Source organism: Lates calcarifer, linkage group LG13 (genome assembly GCF_001640805.2).
Source record: "Lates calcarifer isolate ASB-BC8 linkage group LG13, TLL_Latcal_v3, whole genome shotgun sequence".
NCBI classification, from domain to species: domain Eukaryota; kingdom Metazoa; phylum Chordata; class Actinopteri; family Centropomidae; genus Lates; species Lates calcarifer.
Window position 1 is genome coordinate 2884436 of NC_066845.1, and position 21400 is coordinate 2905835.

General features: G+C 39.4%; 1 protein-coding gene across 1 annotated transcript in view; it reads right to left on the minus strand.

Annotated features, from left to right (window-relative positions):
• si:dkey-215k6.1 (transmembrane protein 132C) overlaps positions 1-21400 on the minus strand; it is a 225629-nt gene that overhangs the window by 61090 nt on the left and 143139 nt on the right. Inside the window, 1 exon segment of the mRNA XM_018671676.2 lies at positions 4519-4714. Coding sequence (XP_018527192.2) covers positions 4519-4714 — 196 coding nt within the window.

Genomic DNA, 21400 nt, shown 5'->3' on the forward strand with positions numbered 1-21400 from the left:
GGAACATAGTTAGAGTGGGACAAAACAATTGTATTTAACACTAACAGTGGAATTGTCAGAGCTGTTTATTGTGTGTAGCAAATAGTGGATTGACTGCTGCTGAACATTAGCAGTTTTTAGCTGCAGCTTTAAAATGAATCAATTCATTCATAGGCCATGTTTATGGCCTATCTCCTTCCTTAAAAAATTCAGAATCAAATTTGAGTTACATAAATGAGTTTTCTGAGTTACATAAAAGGGAAGCATCTCACAGAGCCACCATGTTTGAAAAGTAGGGACAGAATCAGTTCTGTTCAATGATTAGCTGCTGCAGCCTGCCATTCAAAAGAAGATTGAAAGTCCACTTTTCAAAGTGGAAAATTCACTTTTCACTAATCTGACAAGTTTGCACTTCTTCTGCTCCACCCTACCGTTCTCCTTGGGCAAAAGAATTCAAGCTCCCCATTTTGCTGCTTTTCAGCAAAGGCTCTGTGAATGCATTGATAGATGGTTTGTTTGAGAAGGCTGTGACAGGAGTGACACAGCACAGGAAATCTGGTACAGTGCAATAACTTTTCTATTTATTTTGCTGATTGAGGGTTAGAAACTGTAGAGGATTAGCTAATATTGTACTGTGTTTCTTTCTAGTAATTTTTGTTTGACTGTTTGCAGAAACCATGTGTTAATTGAGAAAAGGTGTCACTGAATGGAATAATGGTAACAGTGTAATCATGTTATTGATTTCAAATTAGCAAAGAAAAGGCATATGAAAACATACAGCAGACTATAAATGAATTGTTTTAATCAAATTTTCTCTTTCTGTCAATCTATCTCTGTTTCTATCATTCTCTGACTCTCTTTGTGCCTCACCCCTCCCTCTCTCCCTAACTCTTTCCCTTCTCCTCACCTCTCTTCTCCTCTCCAAAAGATGAAACCAATTTTTCAGCCCCCGCAAGAGACAAATTACTCCTAATAATCCCTCGTTTCCTGAAGAGGGCCTCTTTCTTTCCCGCTCAGCCAAGAGACCAGAACCTTAATGGATATGCGGAATTAGGAGGAAAATGTTGGAGAGGACTCGGTAATGACAGGCAGTGTTCTGGTTTTCATTTTAGCCTCGTAAAGAGAGAACCTACAGCACTACCACATCAGTGCAGTTTATAAGCTGACTTTTGATTTGGGAGATGGTAGATGATGGGCTGAGGTGGAGTTGAATCACGAAAACAGATCAGACAGAGAAATAATGTTTCAAAGCCAGTGCTGAGTGCTCCTGATGCAATTATGTGTGATGCTTAGTTTTTAGGCTGTTTAAAAATGTAACAGCTGTAAAGATCCCACATTTTGTTACATGGTTGCTGGTGGTCCACTTGTGATGTTGCAATTTTGTTACAATCCTCAATTGTGGAACTGTTTAAGGAGGAGGATGCAAGACTTTGTGAAAGCTTTTACATCCACCTCTCTTTGAAGATTCTGGCTCATAATTTCATTCCTTCTCCTTCATTCTCCCAAAGACCTAGAATAGTTGGAGCTTTCATCTCAGTGACTTATCACAGACACTCATCACAGCGACAGACACCTTAAACAACCAACCAACACCTGGTCAGTAGTTCTCGTAAACAAATCAGGGGGCCCAAATAGCGTGTAATAGCAGCCATTATGATGTTTTTACCCAAAGGAGAGAGGCAAAAAAGAGATGGAAGGAGACCAAGTGAGACTGCATTTGTTGGTGTGCGTATATAAAGATATATGTATTTGTTTGTGTGTGTACATAGTCTTTAGGAGTAGCAGAATACCTATAGTCATATAGTATTGTCCTCTAGATATTACACTACATCAACAAATACAATTTGAAAGAAACAACTACATTGTGTACAACCTTATAATAAAATACTTAGAGGGAATGCCTCTGCAACACCGTCAGTAAGAATGAATTCCATTCATTTTCCATACATTATCCATTTGTGGCACTGAACCATGATTAACATGAATATTATGTCTACAGCAGGCAACTCAAAGCACTTGGTTAAGATGAGGGAAAGATTGTTATATCACTTAAATCTTGATAAAGTCAGTGATCTTTAGGTCCTATGTTTTTATGTCCATCATCCCCCCTAACCATCTCCCCAAAATCCCTGTGTGGTCCCTGCATGTCTAAGAATCCTGACTGAAGGAACACTGCTGCAGATGTTAACTCATCGTTATGATAATTATGGTACCAATTACGATACAGTCGGTCTGGTTCTGATTAGAGTACAGTACAACTACCATACTAGCAATGACAATTGATAGATCTAGGGAACAAAATGTGAACACAAATATACCCCTGATTCAAATATACTCATGGCTGACAAAGTAAAAGAAAAGCCTTAATAAATAGGTGGAGAAAACTTGACAAGTGCAGGAACAGTAAAGGTCACTAAATAATTTCATGACTGCACTCTCTACCACCATCATCAAAACATCAAATGAGGGAAGTCTGGGAAGAATATTGTTTATCACTCTTGTAGGGCCTCTACACTTGCAGAATCTATGCTAAGGTGGCCTGAAGCTGTTACAGAAGACTGTGGTGGCCCAACACATTCAAAAATCACACTACGTTGGTTTGTCCTTCATTTTGCCACCCATCTGAATAATAAATCCACAAAGGAGGATAAAATTGATTCTCTTAGATGGAACAAAATCAAGTTTTGCACAGTGGGAATTATCAGCTAAGCAATCAGGTGAAAGTATGTTTTTTATTATTTCTCAAGACATTTTTCCTTTGTTTCAGTGGTTGCTATGCCAACTTCTAGTGTAACGGGGCAACAAGTAAACAATTCTTCTTGTTTTCTCCTGTATTTAACTCTCACTTATGAGTAGCTATTTGTAGAAAACGTCAGACATCAAACTGATTGGAAATGAATTATATGAAAGACAAAACAACTCAAGGGTTTATTGGGGCTGCCAATGTTTTTGAGTTAGTAGAGGCTCACACTTGCAATAAACAGAGTTTGTGTTGTTATGTGTTGTTAATGTAAAATACAAATGAATACTTCTAAAGCTCAAGAATCACACGTAAATTAGTGGTAAATACATTTAAATACTTCTACTGTCGAGAATAAAGGGAAATGAGACGTAGCATTACTCATCCCACCACTCCATTCACACTGCCCCCCCCTGAAAAAAGCTAGCAAAATCCCAACAGCACTGCTATTTGAAATGAGGGTTTCAAGCTTGCTTTTTCCAGTATGTGAAAGACACAGGGGTTGCAGAAGCCCTGAACAAAATTGGGTTTTCTCACTAGGGCTTTGCTGTTTGAAGGAGGGCCTATCAGGCCAGATTAGCTCTACCTCAGTGGTAATGGAACAGGGAGCATTTTGAAAAGCATCCACCTCCTCACTTTTTAGCCTGAGGTTCTTAGTTGCAGCAATCTCTGTTTAGGGATGTGTCAGTTTTGATCTGTGAATGTATGAAGTAATGGTGGTATGTTATCTGGGTAGAAATGTTACAGATTTATGAAGACTTTTAGAGCAATCTTTTCCTTCACCTGACCCTGTCTAATAAATGTAAGTATAAGTCCAAAGGCATCATTCTAATGGAAAGGTTTGATCTCTTTTCCAGTCAGAAAGCTTTAAATTTTACTCCATGAGTTTTCTCCTTTAAAGGGGCTATATGATTTTTTTTCTTCTGCTGAACATAATGTCTTCCTGAGAGCAAGTGGTGGTGATGGTTGCTTGCCAAAAGCTTTAACCATTGGTGTGTTTACAATACAAAGGGTTAGAAAACAGCCTCTGAGCAGCATTACTTCTTCTGGGAAGTCTGGAAGCTAGTGACTCACTATCAGAAAATGATGAAATAGATTGGCCGGACCAGGGCTAGCTGATTAGCATGCTAACTCCAGAAGAAGAAAAGAAATGAGAAAAGAAGTTGTGGGTATAATATAGTACACCTTGCAAAGCACATGCTAGCCATAACTTTCTTAAACAAGCTGCATCACTGAGTTGTTATTGGTAATTTGATTACATCAGATTAGATACATTTCTTATACCAAGTTGTTGTGCACTGTGTATGGACACAGATGTGAGTCCCATCAGGAAGACACCTGCCAACATGACACGTACACAGGGGATGTGTTTGTGCATGAAGCTAGGTGTGTCTCTGAATTTTGGTAGATGATTGCAATTGCAAAAGTGAGTTTGTGTGTGTATGAAGTTGTGTACACTTTGAGGGTTTCAGTGTGTGGATTTGCTGTACCTGCATAGTTTTGTGTGCATGTTTGTGAGGCTGCATGTCATTTTGAAACTTGTGAGGGTGAAACCTGCTGTGTCTGTGTGACTAGGAGGCTTGTAGCAACAGGAGGGGGTAAACAAGCTGACCTTTACAGCTTTGATCACCCTGGAGGAAGGGGATGGGCTGAGGGTGTCAGCAAGAAGGTTAGGAGGAGGGAAATGGAGGGGAAAAAATTGAGTCTATTCCAGGATAAGAAATGTGTGCTGCTGAGTACGTCAGTATGTATGCTGACAGATATCTGTATCTGTGCTCATTTATCAAGTCATCCCTTACCTCAGCTAGCGGTACAATGCCCTGTATGTCGGCATTGCTGATGTAGAGGTGTGAGACTTTCTCTGTTTGCCTGGAAGTTGTCTGTGTGCCAGCTGGGTACTCGACATTCCAGTGTAGAGTCTGGGTTGGCACCAGGTTGATCACGTTATCCACCTCAAAGTCCAGCTGCATTACCTCATATGATGGACTTTCCAATCTACAAAAACAGAGAGGTTGACAGTGAGATTTTAATTTGCAAATTGTCTTTATATGGTTATCATACACATGGAATCTTTTACATTTTTCTGTTAACATCCAAATTACAATATCTCCACAAAATCATCTCATGACACCACCAATATTCAGGACCAGCACCCTTTGTTGTTTTGTAATAATTGGTAGTTGCATCTGGCAATAACAACTACAAGGCTGAATATGTATACATCATCCCAGATAACCACTTTCAGATTCAGGTCAAACTTTCCACCTTGAAAGCTACTGCAAAAAAATCTTTTCTTTACTGCTGCCTCTGTATTCATATTCTGATTCCTTCATACAGAAATTTGTCTGTCAATTTGACAACTTGGATTCCTACTGCACATTGAGCCCTCACAACTTTGTAGACTGTCATTACCTGCTTTGCCTCTCTGCCTGTCAGACATCCTGATTCTATCTGCTGCTAGTGTGAATCACATCCCATTCTAACATTTATCACCATTGAATTTCTTTGCATCTTCTTCTTCTAGACTTGAGACAGCCCTGTCATGGTTAGAGCTGGTGCTGTATCTGGAAGTCAAGCCCTAGTAGTGAAGACCGTGGTCAGATTCAGAGTGAATTAATGAATAAATGACTAAAAAGTCTAAGTCAAAATAAAATGTCCATACAAGGCGGTAAAATATAGTGTTTGTGCCACTTTAAGCCGTTACACATGGAGAGAAGAAACACAGCAGGTCTTAAATAAAAACACTATCTGAAATGTGACTGTACATTTTCTGCGGTCAAGATAGCAGTGAAATATAACCACTTACAATTCACAGTAAGTGCAACACAAAAGGTCTCCCGGGTGGGATTTTGCAGATAAACAGTCAAAACACACCACAGTCAACTGTTTCACAGCAGCAATAAAGGTGCTATGAAAATAATTTAGATACAGTTTAGCAGCTGCAAAATCTCTGCGACTGTATGTCTCACTCAATTTTTCAAAAAAATTCCCTGTCACTGACACGCTCACTCACTGACACCACTACCCCTCCCCAGCCCCTAGTTCACAGCCCCCCTCCTTACAAACACACACAATAACACATAGACTCACACACATACATCCAGCAGCTGGTGGACAATGAATTAGAAAGAAAGAGGGTAAGCAGCTGTAAATTGATTTTTGAGTCACCGTTTTATAGCTCTGTCTTACAGACATGCACACAAACACACACACACACACATACACACAGATTTATAGGGGTTAAAGGTCATGACAAAGCCAATTGCAGAGGGTCTGTGATATCTGGCTTGTCTCTGTGAGTGAGAGTGTGTGTGTCTAGGGAGATGGGGAGAGCGATGTGTTACACAGATAGATTAAGGAGAGAGAACTGATGGATGTCACCTCCCCTTGACCTCTTCCAGATCCCTCCATCATACTTGCTTTTCTTTTCATCTGTCTCTAACCATGTCTCTGTCTCTGTCCTTCACTAAACCCAATCTGACATCACATTATGGTCATCCCTTCTTTAAACAGAGAGGTTTATCTGCTTTTATTGTGTTGTGTTTTTCACATGGAATATTTTCTTCCAAATACACTACAACAGCACATTAACAGTAAACAGTAAATTAATTTAGGAATAACTTCGGTAATGGTAACGGTAATATTTACAGGTAGGCAAGTGCAGCCAAAGAACCAACTACATCATGCCATCATGACAATGCACTCACTTACAACGTGTTGAAAATACACAGACAGACAAATTTAAATCAAATACAGGTTGTGCTTGTTATGGGTGAAGTCTCAGAACTTTTTGATTGCAACTCGTATTATCTAAGATGTCAGTCCTAATGCAAATGACACTACAGCACCTTACAATACCATCAACCTCTTCTTCTTTAAATCCATGTGAAGCATTTCAAAATACTTGTCAGATGAAATTAGCTGATAAACTTAACATTTTTCCCAGCTGTACCTGATGATTCAAACAGTCATAATTCAGAACAGAGCTATAAACAGGCACAATGATGCAAGGTATTATGTTCCTAAAATGCACAAGCTATACTATGGTCTGCTTTAGCAGTCTTTGCTTTATTTCTGTTAGTGAGCAGAAGCAAGCAGCTCTTTTCTGTCGGCACAGAGTAACAGAGGGAGATTCACAGAGAGAAAGAGAGTCCGCTACCTTAAATAACTACATTTGAAAATGACTGACCACACTTAACCAAAGCCTGAAAATATACATACCAAAATGGTATTAAACTGAACCCAAGCTCCAAGGGTTCAGCTTTGTGTTGTAGGTACCAGAATTTCATCATACTGTAAGTGTTCAGCTAAATAAGCACAAGTCATACATTGTGTAATTATTAATGCCATGTTTACATCGCATTGAATGGATGGTAGAGATAGGAAAGATTCTCATGTTTAGGACTTGCAACAACTCAAGAACTTTTATGACTGCACTGTACATTGACCATGTAGCACCGAATCCAATAAATTATGTTTCAATTACCCTTGAAAAGCACTGATGACTACATAGGTTGCATTTCTACAAGTATCACTCTGTCTTTGTCACTCCATACATACTAAAGAGTACAGCAGTTTCTATGTAATCCAATGTAAAAAGAGCAAAGTGATAATAGCGTAGCAAAGAGTGAAACAAAAAGAAAGAGCTAAAAGAGAAAGGAAAGAGAAAGAACTTAGTCCATGTGCTTATTTCAGTTGAATTAATGAGAACTCTTAATCTTTTAGTCCACCACGCTCTATGTGTGTGTGTGTGTGTGTGTGTGTGTGTGTGTGTGTGTATATGCATCAATACAACTTGTTGTTTAACCTCAAAGGACACAGCATCAGTAGCCCTATTTCATATTTTCCAATACAGCAGAGGTTTAGACACATACACACAGAGACACAATGCTCTGTCACTCTCACACTCTGTTCCTGTCTCTCACACACTCACAGACAGATGCACACAGGCAATGCACAAGCAACACACTTCTTTCTCTCTGTCACACACACACGCACACACACACGAACAAAGAACCACCCAGAAAATGTTGAGTGTGTTTGGGTGCAGTGTAATCGCTGGAGCTGAAAAAGCAATGTGTCTGCAGTGACAGGTTCACTCAGGTGTTAGCTCCGTCCCAACCACAAGGCTCCAAAACAATATTACACTGTCCTCTAGTGCATACACACATATTAACACACATACATAGCCCAGAACATTGTTCTCCAACACTCAAAACCAACCAAACAAAACCACTGCAGAAGTTCACACTTTCTCACTATCTCTGAATGTGTTTTCCTTCAGGCAATGCTGACCTTCAGCTGTTATCCCCTGTTAGTGACACAGTGATACAGGGTTGCAGTGTTGGTCTGAGTGGGTCAACACGTGTCATTTGACCTGGTTTTCCAACCCTCCTCCCAACCAGGCTTATATGCAGCTTGGATGGCTGCATGGGAAAAAGGCATCTCTGTTAAGGATGGGAATTTCACTTTATGTCATGATGTTTAAATGGCATTTAGGTAATCAACTGACTAAATGAACTATATCAAAAATTACATTTCTAAACTGCAATGGCAAATACATTTTATAGTAAATGGATAATGCTTGGAGGCAATGTATTTTAATGTACATTAAAACCTAACAATAATCATGACCTGGTTGGATGCCAAGCTGTAGATACACACCCATGTGCTTACTTACAGTTTAAACATACAGAAATAGGCTTACACCCATGTTCCAAGGGCTTTAGAAAAGTATTCTGGGTATCTTTAGAAAATCTGATCTGAGGTAAAAGTACAAGAGGAAGGATGAAGAAAAGCAGTTATACCATGAAACACAAATTACAACACTCCATTACAAAACAACTCTTTGAACTCTTGAAAGAATTAGAGCATCTGAAGGTGGACTTTCATTCCTGAGTCACCTGTGCAGCCAGAAAATTGATATAGATAGCTTAATACACAGCAAGACAGACAGATACACGTCTTTTTGATAGTGAATGTTTCTCTGCCTAGGGAGGCTGGTCCGGCTTAGCCTATAAACCAAGATAAAAAGATATACTTCTGGCAGCAGTGAGTGTCTTCTGAGACATGCTGGCTGGACTCACTTCTTATAGCCATGTGTAACTGGTTTGGTCTCTCTGGAGTCTCTGAGCTGATTAGGGGAGATGATTGACTTTTTTCCTCTGTTTATCTATTTAGCCATCAATTAAATGATTTAGTTTCCAGGCTGGGTCAACTGAGATAAAATCGTGTTTGCAGCTTCACTGATTATGTACTTTGTTTACTCTTAGGCACTTTTCTGTTTTACTGTCTCTTTACTTTTTGTCTATCTCTCCATTTGTCCATCAAATTTTCTGGATTTTAAGCCACCTTTATCCAGACTGAAATATTACAAAAACTATTGGATTGATGGCCATGATTTTTTTCGTTACCTACATTCATTGTCCCCAGAGGATGAATCCTACTGACTTTGGTGATGGTCTGACTCCCTAGTGCCACCATGAGGTTGAAATCCTTGATTTTTGATGTTTCAACAACTACTGGATGGAACACCATGAAATTTGGTATACAGTCATGTACCCTTTGAGAAGAATTGTAATAATTTTCTGACTCTTCATATAGAGGCATCAACAGGTCAAAATTTGCTCAGCTGTAGTTTGTATTTATTATGAATCTGAAATTGTTTGTATGATAACATACTTAAAAAAGATGGTGAACACTGCTGAACATCATCATGTTAGTACAGTCATTGTGAGCATGTTAGCATGCTGACATTAGCATTTAGCTCAAAGGTGTGAGAACAGTCTCACAGAGCTACTAGCTTGGCTGTAGACTCAGAGACATTTTCCAAAGAAGGCACTCACTAAGAGACAGAGGAACTTATGAAAAGAGAAACTTATGAGAAACTTATGACATCTTTTAGACTTACATTCTCATGTGTATGTCTCTCTCTCTGTGTCTGTGTGTATATATGTGCAGTTACCATTTGTTATATGAGCAGAAAGAAAAGGAGACTAGGCACATTGACCCAGGGGGGAGCACAAGGACACACACTCATATGCCCTGAGACACCACCACTGGCCTTGCCAAGTGTGGTGGATACAGAGTCAAGGACCCGTCCATCTCTCTGTCACAGCTTTAATAAGAGACACACATTGTATTGGCACTGTTTCTTACACTTACACACTCACATCATTGCTTGACTGATGAAGTCAAGTTTCACCGTTACCTAGGTTCATTGTAGCACCCAATATATGCCCCATAAACACACACACACACACACACACACACACACACACAGATTATTACCAGAGCATGTGATCTGAAACTGAAACTGATTAGATTTACTTTCCCGAGAGAGACATCTGGCTCATGCTCTCCCTTTGTAGTTTGAGTTCAAATGCTGCAATATTCATCAGTGAGTATAAATTACATTTGAACTAAATGTGAGCATGATGGTTGATTATGGTGGTTATCAAGAATTCCACTTTTCTCCAAAACTTTGTTTTGAGATAAATTCATTGTTGAATGAATTGGTGACCCCTCACCAGCGCTTAGGGAAAATCTCTCCCTTTAAGTCACCTTCAAAGTTGCAAAAAATACTCATATGATCCTTAAACGCCCGCACACGCACACACACACACACACACACACACACACACACACACACTCAGACACAGTGTGTAGCAAGTGGAGTAAGGACAGGTTGTCTTATCAAAGTGTACTGTAGGAAAGTGGTGGTCTCTGGGGAAATTCAAAGGACAATAGAGAACACACACACACCTACAGACATGCACCACTGGCAAGAAGAGAGGAAACATCCCCTGGGAGAATACAAGGCAGGAAAGAAAGGGTGGAAAAGGTAGGAGAACAAGAAAAAAGGCGAAGGAACAATTTTTCTCTTTTTGCTCAGAGGAAGTTGTCACTTACAGCATTTCCCCTCAGCACCCGCACAGCCAGTGGCTGACAGCAGGTGTGTGTGTGTGTGTGTGTGTGTTTGGGGGATGTTACACAAAGAGAGAGAGAGACACAGGGGTTTGATAGAGAAATATCTGATATGAGACAAGGAAAGAGCTAGATAGATAGATAGATAGATAGATAGATAGATAGATAGATAGATCAATGATAGATTTTGAAGACATGTAGAAAACAATATGGAAGATAAGTTATAAAGAGAGACAGAAATTCAAAGCATCACATGGAGGTAGTAACACACACTTCTATTCTCTCTTTTTCACACACACACAGCTGTCAGAGACATGTTAGCTGCAACCGAGAAAGACAGAAATAAAGGCAAGACGATGCCAGGCGGAACCACAGGCCGACAACACACTGTCACAGCCATCACCTACGTTCACCTTCAATCTGTGTGTGTGTGTGTAAGTGAGAGCATTGTGTGTGTGTGACAGCTGGACGCATAGATGTGCAATGCACCGTCTCAGACTTGTTTTAGGCTTAAGACAACCCCAAACTGTGTGTGTGTGTGTGTGTGTGTGTGAGTGTGTGTCTTTGAGTAAGGGCACATATCATTACATGCATCTTTGTGTGTGTATTTCAGCCCAGCCTACCCAGTCCATCAGCCATTCACACACTTAATTTCAACACCTCAATGTGCACTTGGTTGCACACAAGCAACCATCCATTCAACCAACACACAAACCCGCTGTGTCTTCTTAGCCCGGTTTAGCCTCTCCTGACCGTCTGTCAGATCTGGGTTGCCATCAGTTACAAAACCCTATAATGTCAAGGGAAATGAAAAAAAAAAAAAAGATGAGTGAGAGACACAGAGAAGGAAATCGGGTACTATTTTAAACTCTCAAGTTTAAGGAGAAGTCGGTGAATCTAACCACATTATAAGAGAGTGAGGATCTAAATACTTAATGACTGCTCTTGTTGATGCAGCCAATGAAAGAACAGTTACAGCACATTATCAATGTCAGGTAACCTCAGCTAAGATCAGTGAGCTATTGTGTTTCAGTCACGCTACTTCTTTTTGTTGTTTAATTAACTGTTGATTTACTTTTCATATAGTTTCTGTTTTATATCTGTGATATGTTTTGATGGATTCTGCTTGCTTTTGATGAATATGTGAGATGAAAGTAACAAAACATAAATGCATCTGCAATTAGATCAAATGCCATTACTTAGAGTATGTCATCAAAAACAATATGATGCACAATCAAATGATGTAATTAATTAGTTTAAATTATCAAAAGAGCAACCATCTCATCACTTTCAAGTTTAAAGGCTGCAAAGAGTTTCTCAAGAATGGGTGGGCAAAATTGTTGGTTTGGGACACTGTAATAATAGGTGTCCTTTTATATGAAAATACAGAGTTACAAACACGTATGTATGTTCAAACCCACTGATGTTTCAATTCCAGCCATGACCCCCCACTGACTACCTATACATACCAAATAAAAAACAGAAAAAATTGAGAAATGCATCATGTTAACAAGCTCTGACATAACAGGTTGACAAAAAACAGACCCATGTAGACAGACACAGGAAAAAGAAATGCTCACTTTCTCTCTCCTCTCTTTCTCTTTTTGACCCTACACAGGATACATTTATGCAAACAATGTAAGTCACAGACCCACACCAAGACAAGAACACAAAATATGATAACACAAAATGTGATAACACAAAGATAGAGAGCAAATTGGCCAGAGCTATACTTTACACTCTGACACATACACAGACATACACACCACAGACACAGAGACTTTGTGCAATGTGAAACTTAAATTTAATTCAGTTTCGAAAAGGTAATAGCATTGTGTTGTGCCAAGCTCCCGTTCTGCAATGTTTGAGCCAAACTGACAACATTACAGACATGAACTATCAATTTCTCTTTTGATTTTCCTCCTTAAGTTTTTGTCAACACTGACTGTATAACACACACAAGAGAAGTGAATCTACTGTATCTGTGTGTGTAAGAGAGAGGGTGTACGTGTATGTGTGTGTGTAAGTGCATCCGAGCTGTCAAGAATACAGTCAGGTTGTCACAGAGAGGACAGAGGGGACTCTGGGGGAATGAGTTTGCAGAAACAAAGGAGACACACACAGATTCTTACACACACACACACACACACACACACACTTAAACCAACATATTGTTCTGTACGCACATACAGGCCACAGCTTGCTTCACGTCAAGCTCCAGTTCAAACTCTGTTTTGACACAGTAAGGACATTTGCATAAACCAGAAATTTACCATTTATTATAACGTGAACTCGAGATACAGCAACACATTCTATAAAGGTGGGTACTTGAGGATATGTAAGGGGACAGATTAATAGTTCTGAGCAGCTTAAGAGAGACACACTGATGCTGACACTGACACAGTGGTCTTGTTTGTTACAACATCGCTCTCTCTCACACAAGTACTGTACTTCAGCTATAGTCCTGAGATACTTTTCTTGACTATTTTTTTCCTCTACTTCACTACATTTCCGTGACATTTGTGCTTTATGTCATCTATTAGCCTGATTCCTATTAATATTGCATTTTGAGTTTTTTGTACCTTGTCAGATTCATCTCATGACTTCAGGTACTAAAACTTTTATCTGCTGTCATTCTACAGTATATATTAAATGAATACTTTTGACTGAGCACCACCCAGCCTGTCTCCTGTCTCCTAAAAATTATGTTCTTATACAAATAATTTTCACAAGCCATTAAGTTTTGTATGAAACTTAATCTGAATATCTTAATCTGTATCTATATACTCCTCTAGTCTCCCCTGTGTGTGTGTGTGAGAGAGAGAAAGGGGGGAGTCTCTCACTCTTTGTTGCATAACATGTATATATATTTCTGTCTTTGCATCTGTGGTTGTGTATGTGTGCCTCTGTATCTCTTTTTTTTATCCCTTGTTAAGAGACTCTCCTAGCCATTTATTTCTGTCTCTGTCTCTCACTGCTATTCCACTCTCTTTGTTTCTCTCCGTCTCTACCTCCATCTATTGTTTTAGGATGTTGTGCTTTGTGCATTCACACAATACTCCTCTCTCTGTCTCCCTCTCACACAAACAGAAACAGCTATGGTGATGTGGTAAGTAATGGGCTATTTCTTTGGCATAGTGGTTGTCTGATTGCACATAGGCCCTTCTCCGACATGCTCAGACCCCCTGTCGAGTGCCTATAAACACACACACTTACATGGACCTACATTCTCTCTCGTTCTTGTTCATTCTTTCTTGTTCATACTTACCCCCTACCACGACAGCCAAATAGTCTCCTCTCTCTCTCTGTAACACACACAGACAGACACGTACACATATACTGCATACACGCTGTCTCCTTTTATCATTCAGTGACAGAGACACACTCTCTCTTTTTCCATCGCAGACACACGAGGGGGCAAACACAGACCCCCACCGGGCTCTACACCAATATGCAACATGCAAATGCTTTTAAGAGAGGCTCAGCAAAGGGACATGAGTGTGTGTCTGCACCTGTGTGTGCGCGTTTGTGTATGCATACTTAAATGGTCTCCCAGGTGCCATGTTTATCTTTTTTAGTTTTTATGAATATTTTTCTGAATTTAATGCTTTTTTGTTTTTGTTTTTGTTTTTGTTTTGTTTTTTGGGGGCAAACAGCAGAAAGATTTAGGGATGATGGGATCATTTGGATGATGGTACCAGCATTTATTTGTTACAACTTAACTACTTACATCTTAAGCTCAAATGTGGCTCATTCAAAATCTTGGATAAAATATAGACGAAAAAAAAAAAAACAAACTTGTCAAAATGATTCATCACTTTAAATTTAAATGGGATGTGACCATTTTGCCCATGCTAGTCAGTTCCAGACAAGCAGCTCCCATGTAAAATTAAATGTTTTAGAGGGTGGATATACAGATAACTATTATAGTCAGATCAGTTGGTGACAAAGAACACACACACACACACACACACACACACAGATATATATATATATATATATATATATGCAAGACTGCAAGGATGTAAATAACCGATTTCAGGCCATATCTCAACATAAAAAATATTCTGGCTGTTTCTGTGGTCGCATAATGGAAATAATGAATTATTCACCATTTGTACCCCTACTTTGCTCTTTGTTTCGTTTTAAACTTTCAAATACATGAAAGCCTCTGAGGGAAAAAGTGAAAAAAACAAAAGAGAGTTTGCGAGTCTGCGAGTTTGCGAGAGAGGACACAAGAGGAGAGGAGGAGGAGAGAGAGATATCAAGAGACAAATGAGAAGAAGATAATGCAGAGAGCAAGAGATAAGATGGGGAGAGGAAGAGAGAGACAGGACAAGTGAGATACAGGAATACAGACAGAAAGAAACAAACAGGATGGAAACAGAATATGAGAGACATACAAGTAAATGAAAGAAAGATAAGCAGAGAAAGATTTTACATCTCAGCCAGGTTCTAACCATTAGAGTCCATTAGGGCTGCTCTGGTTTGTCTAATTGCTGCAAAATAACAAGATATGAATTATCATCTTGATGAGATACAGATGATGCGCCGTTAACAAGTGAATTCCCGGCGTTCATTTCCACATATCTCTGAAGATCTCATTAAGTCCGACACATCTCCTCCTACTCAGTTACCTCATATAACCCTCTTTCCTAAAAGCAAGCAACTTAAACTTAAACTCTGATAAAATGACAGATTGTTGCTCAGTGGCTTTAAAAAGGATTTTCATTTGTCATTACAGAAGAAAACAGCTGGTATTTTACAACAAAGTCTTGCCTCCTTAACAGCACTGCAAGGCATGTAAGGCACTGATGAATTATAGGTTTTCTTGTATATTCAAATATAAAGACTAAAAAAGTGGGAAAGGTACAATAAGAAAAAGAAATGTCTCACCTTTCACAGGCAAAACAAAAATCAGACAGGAAAAGTGAGAAGTAATAGACAGAAAAACAGTGGAGAATTACTGGACCACAAATACATTCTTCTTTTCCCTCCATGCACCATAATGCTAAAACTGCTTCATATCCACTGATAATGACCTTTTTTTTGAGCTGGTAATTCCACTACTCTTCTGTCATTATGTGTAATCTTCAGCTGACCATGTAAAAGCAAGGACTCATACACTGTGACTGCTTAAAAAACAAGACAACCTTTCAAAACACAGAGAAAAAGTTGCAAGGTTTCTTGGTCTGTGTTATTAAATATATTAGACTCAGATTGTTGCTGGCAAAAGAAGAAAATATGTCCTGGCCTCTCCAAAATAAGTAAAAATAGACTATGAGGTTCAAGCAAAATGGATTTTGGAGCATACCCGATCACTTTTAGTTATGATTACAAGACGTTCAAGAAGTTTTCACTGAAATTTAGTCACAGATGGGCAAAACTTTTTTTTTTCTTCCTCTCGGGGTAAATACTAGGCAGCCAAAACCATAGCAGACAGAAATCACCTGGGTGCACACCTCGTCTGCTCTGATTTACACTTTATTGGTTCCTATTGCACTTCAATCTCCCCTCACACACATGTAGACACAAACAGTCACACAGTATCGATCTGTGGGGGCTATGTGAAAAATCTGGTGCAAAAGCAGAGTGACAGCTACCAACACTACCAAAAACAAACTACCGTAATTTATGGACTATAAGCCACTACTTTTTTCACACGCTTTGAAACCTGCGGCTTAAACAATGATGCGGCTAATTTACAGATTTTTACGGGCTAACGAGCTTCATGCCGCAAAAACATTTAGACACCTGTGGCTTATAGACAAATGCGGCCTGTATATGTACTTTTTTTTCTTTTTAAATTTAGTGGGTGCGGCTTATAGGCAGGTGCGCTCAATAGTCCGTACACATGCAACGTTTGACACTGTCACCCCAATCTCCATCCCAACTTGACAACCTGTCTTACTTTTTCCTGCTCTCTCGCACACAGACAGACACATGCTCTAACCTTTCCTCAGTGTCTGTAATCAGATATTGATTTAATGCAGCACTAGGTATCACATCCATCTATGCTCTTCTCCGATATTTCTGTGCTTTTATGATATTTGTCCGGGGAGGCGAAGAAGCATCTTTTGAGATATGGGCTACCTGGCCCTGTTGGGACAAAAATGAGATTTCTTTTTAATTTATTTGTGCAAAGACCATTTCTCTAGGAGAAAAAAATAACGCTAGGTTACTTGTAGCCATGTGAGCAAGGATCCAGACCATTGTACCTACTGACTATTATCATGATATTTCTGCTTGAGTGTATTATGTTTTGATTTGATACCTTTTTTTTTCCTTTTACCCTGTCAGGGAAGATCTAAGGTCATACTCAACTAGAAAACAGTACCTTGGAGCAACATTTGGAGATTGCAGTTTTGTTCAGTGTGTGTGTGGCTGGAGAGTTGTTAAACAAAAACACAACAATTACCATCATTATGGTAACATTTAATTACTGTCGCTTAAAACTAAAAACTGTTTCTGGGGGATTCCTGCTAGCTCAGTTGACGAAGTAGCACACCATGTACCTGCTACTTACTGTGGAAACAAAATGGAAATTTAGACATTTTAGCACAGCGGTGTGTTTTATAAAAAGCAATAATCCACTCCACACTGTGATTTACACTGAGGTAGAAGAGCCAAGAGGGTTTTAAGTAATCTGTGTCTTGTGGCTTTTTGCTTGAATAGGACTCAACTCCCACAGTGAACATTAACTGTGGCATATGCAAAATAGCCTGCATAAAATCAGTTTTTTTTCTAATTTTGTTTGTAATGGTACCAAATGAAACATGGGTATGACTACAAACTTCCCTCCAGTGGCCTTCCTACTGTTTAATGACCAGTTATGTTTACTTATTATGTTCTCTGCACTCTGGAAAAGAAATCTATACCAATCTGTGGGTGGAAATAAAGAATCTAATTTATTTTATATATGTATGGGAGAGATGTAAAGAGATCAATTAGTCTGGCTGATGTTACAGTGTTGGAAAAAAGTAAACAAAAAAGAAAGAAAATAAATTGGAAAGGCGGGGAGGGAAGTATAACAAAGAAAGAAAGAAAGAAGAATGGAAGAGGAAAGAAATTCTACAGTCAACATAAAAACTAAAACAATAAAGACAAAAACAAAAGAGAGGATGAAGAAATGACTATATTTTTGCATTGCTATGATTACCACATAGGCACATACTGTGTGAAGTTTTGACAAATGAAAAGAGGAGTCAGGATTTTAACTTTTGATGTTCTTTAATGGAACATATCATAACAAAACAGAGGAGTAAGTTGCTAAAGCAGGATGTATTTTTCTTGCTGTGCTGCACTGACTGGCCAGGAGCAGTCTACTTTAAAGCTAGCCCTGATCCATTCTGTCTCATGCCCTTAGTAAGGATGAAGAAAGGATGAAGAAATAGCACTGCTCAAAGGGCATATTCTTATTCTAATGCTAACACGGGCTATGTAGTGATAGCAAAACTGACATATAGCGCCTTTAAACTTAATTCTAACTTGCTTCCATTACCCCTTCATACACTGCCTTTGAAATGTAAAATTTCAAGCAGTTCATTTAAAGAAAATACATTTTTGGTCTGTTCAGTTAGAATTTCAGTCCTTGTTTGGTATATGCAACAACTAAGGAAAGTTGCAGAAATTATAATCGGGCACATTAAACACGATTGTTCTAATATGGAGGTGATCCTATCAACAAACTTTACTTAAAAATGTACACAAAGTTACATTTCCAGCTAAGAAATGCAACTTTGGCTGATGACACATCTTTCCCATTTTTATCTTTTCCTTAGTCATTAAATAGCCAATTTTCTTTTGCAAAACAAAACCTGATTCTTTGCGAAGCCCTTTTCCCCTCAGCCAGTCTTATTTCTGAAAGTTTTTTGATGTTGGTTAATGAAACACCTTGCTGGAAAACAGAGGAAAAGCTGACCTAATAAAACCACCCAATAAAATCTTTAACACTGACAAAACGCATGTACGCATATAAAAGGAGACTCGCCTACCAACTATACATGTTTCTACAACCTAAAATCAAGGAATAAAAAAGGGGAAGAAGGGTGAAAAAACAGATTGTCTAAAATTTAATTAAGATGGAATAAAAAATAAAATCTTCCACACAACCTATATTAGACATCAGACTCCTCTGCCTGTAGGGGACGCAGCCTGAAGAGTTCCCCCTCCTTTCTATGAATGAAAAGTTGATCATGGTAGTGGATGTTGCAAAGAGGCAAAGAGAGTTTTGAGGGTGTGAAATCACAAACAGGCACTCACACACACACACACACACACACACACACAATCACACTTACAAACATACAAACACACTGGTGCAACTCCTTTCCTCCTTTGAAGTATTGCACTTGTGTCAAAGGAAATGATAGAGAAGGATGATGCTCTCAGTGTACATGTGTGTATCATCAAATCACACACCAGTTTGTGCGTGTTCTGGGGAACTCCTTTATGTTGTGCACTCCTATGTGTGGTTGCTGTAAATGTTTCCTCTTGTGTCTGTCTCTATATGGTGAACTAATTTTCATTGTTTTTATCATAACTTTTTTATTGTTTTGGCTTCAGAATGGAATGACTCAATCGCTGGCTTTATACTGTATGATGGATCTCTGCACACACACACACATTCACATTCACATATACACATTCTGACAGAGACTCAGAAAGGCAAAAAAAAGAGGAAAGAATGAATTATTAATCATGCCGTCTAATTATGGTGTGTGGCCCTGAGAGAGATATGATCCTGGGGAAATCACATCTAACAGTCATTTATCACAACAAATAGAGTGAAAAACACTGGTTAGAGGAGAAGAGGGAGGAGAGAAGACTAGAGAGAAGAAGAGAGGGCAAGAGAAGAGCAGAGATAAAAGGCCAACCCGTTGCTATCAGACTCTACTATTAAAATATGCTAAGGAGATGCAGGGATAGGGAGTTGAGAGGAAGGGTAAAAGGAGAGTCTAAAGTAGCAAATTAAGAGAAGCTCAAGGGAAACTAGAGCCCCATAACAGCTCCTAAATGCCCCCTGAAAATGGGTTTACAGGGCAACACAAACAAGGATTAAATATGCAAAAAAAAAAAAAAAAGTTAGATACAATGGAAATAAATGGGTAGCAATAAGTGGTTTACCTTATATCCATGGAGTTTGGTGACCTGGGCCCCACAGTGCCTCAACAACTAAAAAGAAATACAATCAACCTGGATAATGAAAACACCAGTGTAGGTGTTTGCAGGTTTAGGCTGACACAACAATTCAGTTGGTTTTAAAATAGTCCTTGGTTTCAGTAAAGAATTTTGGTTGTCATTTTTATTACTATTTAATTACTTTTTATTTGTTTTAAAAAGCTTCTATTGTTTTTTTTATCATAATGCATAGCCTCCTCACATATAAGCAGAAGGAATAATTACTAGTAAATGGAACACATCCTCAAGTATTTCTCAGGCTTTTAGTGACAGAGCAGCAATATATTGATAAATGTCTTGTGTATCGAGATTCCTCACAGAAGCCTTTAGAAATTTATTTTACAACTGACTGATGCCCTCTTCACTCACAACCCCTCCTCTGTGCAATGAGCCACCACTTTTGGGATTGTGCCTTGCGTATATTTAGCCACTAATAATGTACACAGGGGCATATGAGCTGTGCCATGACACTTTGGGCTGGGCAGGGCTGAGCTGAGAGAGTGACTGAATCAGGCCAGGTATCAAATCCAGCCTGTCAGCCATGCAGACCAAGGGCCCACTCAGGCCTTAAAAAAAAAAAAAGAAAACACCAACTCCCAGAAGGCCGAGCTCTTCGCTTTTCCTCCTCTTCTCCCTGACAGCTCAGAGAGGGGTGGGGTGATGGTGCACATGAATGTATGTGTAGGAAAGCAGCTGGATTGAGGGAGAAAGAGAGAAGAACAGAGTGATGGAGAGACAGAAAGGTTGAATAGGAGTTGGGAGAGCAGTAGGAGCCTGGAAGATAGATGGATAGAAAGAGAGAGAAATGAGGAGTGGTATTGTACATCCAATTGCTATCAAGGGCACAAGGTTCATTGACAGTCTGTCACTACAAAAAAGCAGCTGTGCAGGAGCTGAGAGAGTTACTTACAAGGATGTATGTGCAGGTGTGGGTTGTGTGTGTGCACAACGCATGAAGTACATGCATCTATTTGTGCATGTTTGTGCGTTTTGGAGAGCGTTTTGGAGGCCACATGCCAAGCTACCACCATGCCCGAAGCCCCCAGTGTCAGATGGTAAGTGGTCTGGCCACAGCGTGAAACGAGCCTGCAGGTTCAATTCCCCTGCTCACACCAGTGACCCTGTCAATCAAACTACCAGGGTCAGAGAGAAAGGGGGGGGGGGGGGGGGGGGGGGTGACAACAGAGGAGAATAAAAACGAGAAAAGAACAGGGGGTGAAAGGGGAGAAGAAAAACTGAGGCAATGAAGAGAATTCAAAAGAAAAAGGTGATGTAAAAACTCTGAATGCGCCATTGCCTGTGCATGCTTGTGTGCATGTGTGTATTTGCATTAATGCATCTCAAATGACAGCTCCTGCCAGTGTTGTTTGTCCTATATAGGGCAGGGTTCAGCTTTCTGAAAGGTCTCTGTACACACACACACACACACACACACACACACACAATTACACAGGCACACACACTCCCACTCAGTGTTCTTAGAGTCAATTGGCAAGCAAATACTAGGACACTTTGTGTGTGTTGACACCTCTGGCATTAGAACACTTACTGTCGATTAGAGTGGCGTGTAGACAG